The sequence below is a fragment of the Halyomorpha halys genome, unplaced genomic scaffold, assembly GCF_000696795.3.
Source record: "Halyomorpha halys isolate HHAL.00 unplaced genomic scaffold, Hhal_1.1 Scaffold3373.1, whole genome shotgun sequence".
Classification (NCBI taxonomy): Eukaryota; Metazoa; Arthropoda; class Insecta; order Hemiptera; family Pentatomidae; genus Halyomorpha; species Halyomorpha halys.
The window spans coordinates 991-4,248 of record NW_027105628.1 but is presented as its reverse complement, the minus strand read 5'-3'; the positions used below and the strand labels follow the sequence as shown (position 1 = coordinate 4,248).

Here is a 3,258-nt window from a genome sequence, read left to right as displayed (position 1 = left end):
TATATATATAATAGTTGCAATTTGAATATTATTCACTAATTACTACGCATTAAAATTTCTTCTAACCATGCTTACCCTAAAACAAAAAATTCAAATTGTGGATAAAACTGTTAATTTTATAACAGAATATAGATTTGGCGAAATATAACTTATATATTATTACTGTTACATATATATATATATTTTATTTCACTCTTGGTATGTGTATAGGTATATCAAAACCTACATTATAGGTTTTTTTTTCATAGAAAAAAGATGCCATTTGAATGATTTAAAAATAAGTCCAACTGTCTAGAGGGAACTCCCGACAAACGTAGTTGGTGATTAATGACATCGGAATGAATGTAATCGTAAAAAAATGAGATGAATCATCTCAACATTTCTGTAATATTTTTGAGCGTGTGACTCACAGGCTGATAACTTCTAAAGATAACATGTCCTTCCAGGTAAATCGACTTTTATCTCAAAAAACAAGTGCAGAAAACACTTACGATAAGGAAAACGGTTACGATATCAAGCGATAACGCTTCAAATGAGGCGGGACCTCCAATTACTCATTAGTTCAGTGTCGTATCTCTAACGAGAACGTTTCCATTTCATATAGAGAGTGGAAGTTGGATGTTATATTCCGTTGCTATTAGTGTATTGTGACTAGAAGATAACTACAGCAGTAATTAAATATGTCCAGGAGCCAACTTAGGCTGGATTTAGATGAAATGAGGTGTGACCCAGCAAGTATTTATCAGAATAACCCTATGTTAGCTGTTCTCACAACCCCGGATTTTATGAAAGAAGTAAACTTCCACGAGAGGATTGCCACGTTTGGAAAAAACACGCAATTAGAGGATTGGTCCGATCATGATGTTAAGAAGAACGATATTATGGCAAGCCCAGAGATATCGTTACCTTACATTTCCAATGGTTATTTAGCCGACCCTTACATATCATCTTCAGTTGAGTACGAACTTCCTACAGAACTTGAAGACTTAGGAACGCTCGTCAAGAAAGAACCTTCCTCAGAGCCTACTTCTGACAAGGAATTGACTGATAGAGAGTACGAAGAAAAACTGAAGTTGGAAAGGCGGAGAATGAAAAATAGAGAAGCGGCCCACAGGTGTAGGAGAAAAAAGATGGAGAAGATAGCCCAATTAGAAGGACAGGTTAGGTCACTGCAGTCAGAGAACTCGAGGATAATGGACAACATTAAAAGATTAGAAGAAGAAGCAGCTTACTTGAGGGCAATATGTCGCCAGAGGAGGTGTCCACAATGTGATCCAATAGTGGACTAATAGTCTAGCAGTTACCAATCGTGATCTAATCCTATTATATATATATATCCAGTATGAGTGATCAAGATAAACGGAGTAAGTAGTTAATGGAATAGATTTATGCCTTCCTCTATCAACAAAGCGATATCTTAGTTAAATTTAGATCTGAATTTGGCATATTGGCAACATGACTACTAGGTAGACTGCATTCTCGGATATTTGTTAAAATTTGATTTAGGATTATGAAGTTAAAATTTCATTATTACTAAAATTATGCAGAATATTTGCATATTTAATGTAACTCATAAATAGACACCATGATATTAATGTATATAGACTAAATTGTATAAAATAATTAAGCCTAAAATATTTAAGTGAACGAGAATAGTTTGTAAATGTAAATAGTTTTTATTAAGTAATAAATTATGAACAGAAATTACAATCTTTAATTTTTTTTAAAAAATATAATAATTTTCTATTTGTTAAATAAATTCATTTTATAAATTTTATAAATTTTTGTTTTCATTTTACACCATTGTCTTCTTTATAACAATTTTTTTTTGTTCCTTTTGGGACATTAAAAATTTAATTTCATTTGTTTTAATAGTAGAATATAATATAGAAAGGATTATATATTTGGCTTGCTATCACCAAGCCAATTTGGATCAGGAATCACCAAAAAGAATATTTTGCATGATATACAAGAAGACGCTAAAAAAATAAATCTAATAACTTGTCTGGGTGGTTCGATATCAGAGCCGTCTTTATATCAAGCTTTTCAAAAAAGTTTAGTTTATCAACACAAATAGACAGCATAATACTTAAATTGATATTTTAAAACTTAAAAAATTAACAATTATAGCAGGCCGATCACAATCAAATAAAATGTCCTAGAGATCACTGTAGCCATTAGAACAAAAGTCCAAGAGTAGAAAAAAGGCAGTTTTCTCACCCCAATTTTTGATTACTTTGATGAAAACTAAGTATAATTACTAGTCAAAACTGATGAGTCTGCCAAGTATAGGTAGGGGGAATAAAAAATGGTGGCTGTTTGAAAGCGATAAAAAATTTAATTTTTCATTCGGAACTCTATATCTTAAAAAGTAGGAACAACACAAAAAACCTCAGAGAACGCCATTTAAAGATGAACAAATTTGCTAAAATATGACCCCTATAAGAGTTATTTACGTTAAATAGTTCTCGAGATATAGCTTTTTAAAAAGCAACATTTCATAAAAATGTTGTATGGGACGTACTGAAAGATCAGTAGTTAGTGAATTTATTTTGAAAAATCTATTATTATTAATCTCAAAAACCATTTGACGTACAGATGTCTATTAGCACTCAAATTAAAGCTAGTTTAATGAGTTATAAAGTAGTTTATGATGTTTATATACATAGGAGTAATAATTTTCATGAAATTTGCTAATATAAATTGATTTATAGTTGTTCGGACAAATTTTTATTTGGCAAATTTATATTCATATGTGAATATCATAAAAACTACTACCCCCACGAAGATAAGTATCATAAACTACTTTATAGCAAGTTAAATTTCCTTTATTTAGAGTGTTGGCAAACGTATATGCGTCTTATGGATCTAAAGATACATTTTTTCAAAAATCCAACATTTTATACGAACAACAAGAAATTAAAATTTTTTTAGTTTATTTTATCAAATATCATAAATTATACTAGTCCTACAAAGATAAACATTATCAATTATTTTATAGTAAATTTAACTAGCTTTAACTTGAGCGCTGGTAGACATCTGTACGTCAAATGGTTTCTGAAATGATGTTTTTCATAAATCAAATTTATTGTCCGAACAACTATAAATCAATTTATTTTAGCATATATCATGAAAACTACTATTCCTTAAACTTCTATATAGTCCATTATACTAGCTTTAATTTGAGTGCTAATTGACGTCTCATAGTTCCTGAGATATAGATTTCTCAAAATAAATTCACTAACTACTAATTTTTCA

At 30.0% G+C, this 3,258-nt stretch overlaps 1 protein-coding gene across 1 annotated transcript; it reads left to right on the top strand.

The window, feature by feature from the left end:
* The first annotated feature begins 524 nt into the window (after positions 1-524).
* Positions 525-1,695, top strand: LOC106691817 (transcription factor Jun-like). The gene has a single exon (XM_014437708.3). It carries the CDS (start codon positions 681-683, stop codon positions 1,287-1,289), a length of 609 nt encoding a protein of 202 aa, XP_014293194.1. The 5' UTR covers positions 525-680; the 3' UTR covers positions 1,290-1,695.
* Positions 1,696-3,258: the final 1,563 nt, after the last annotated feature.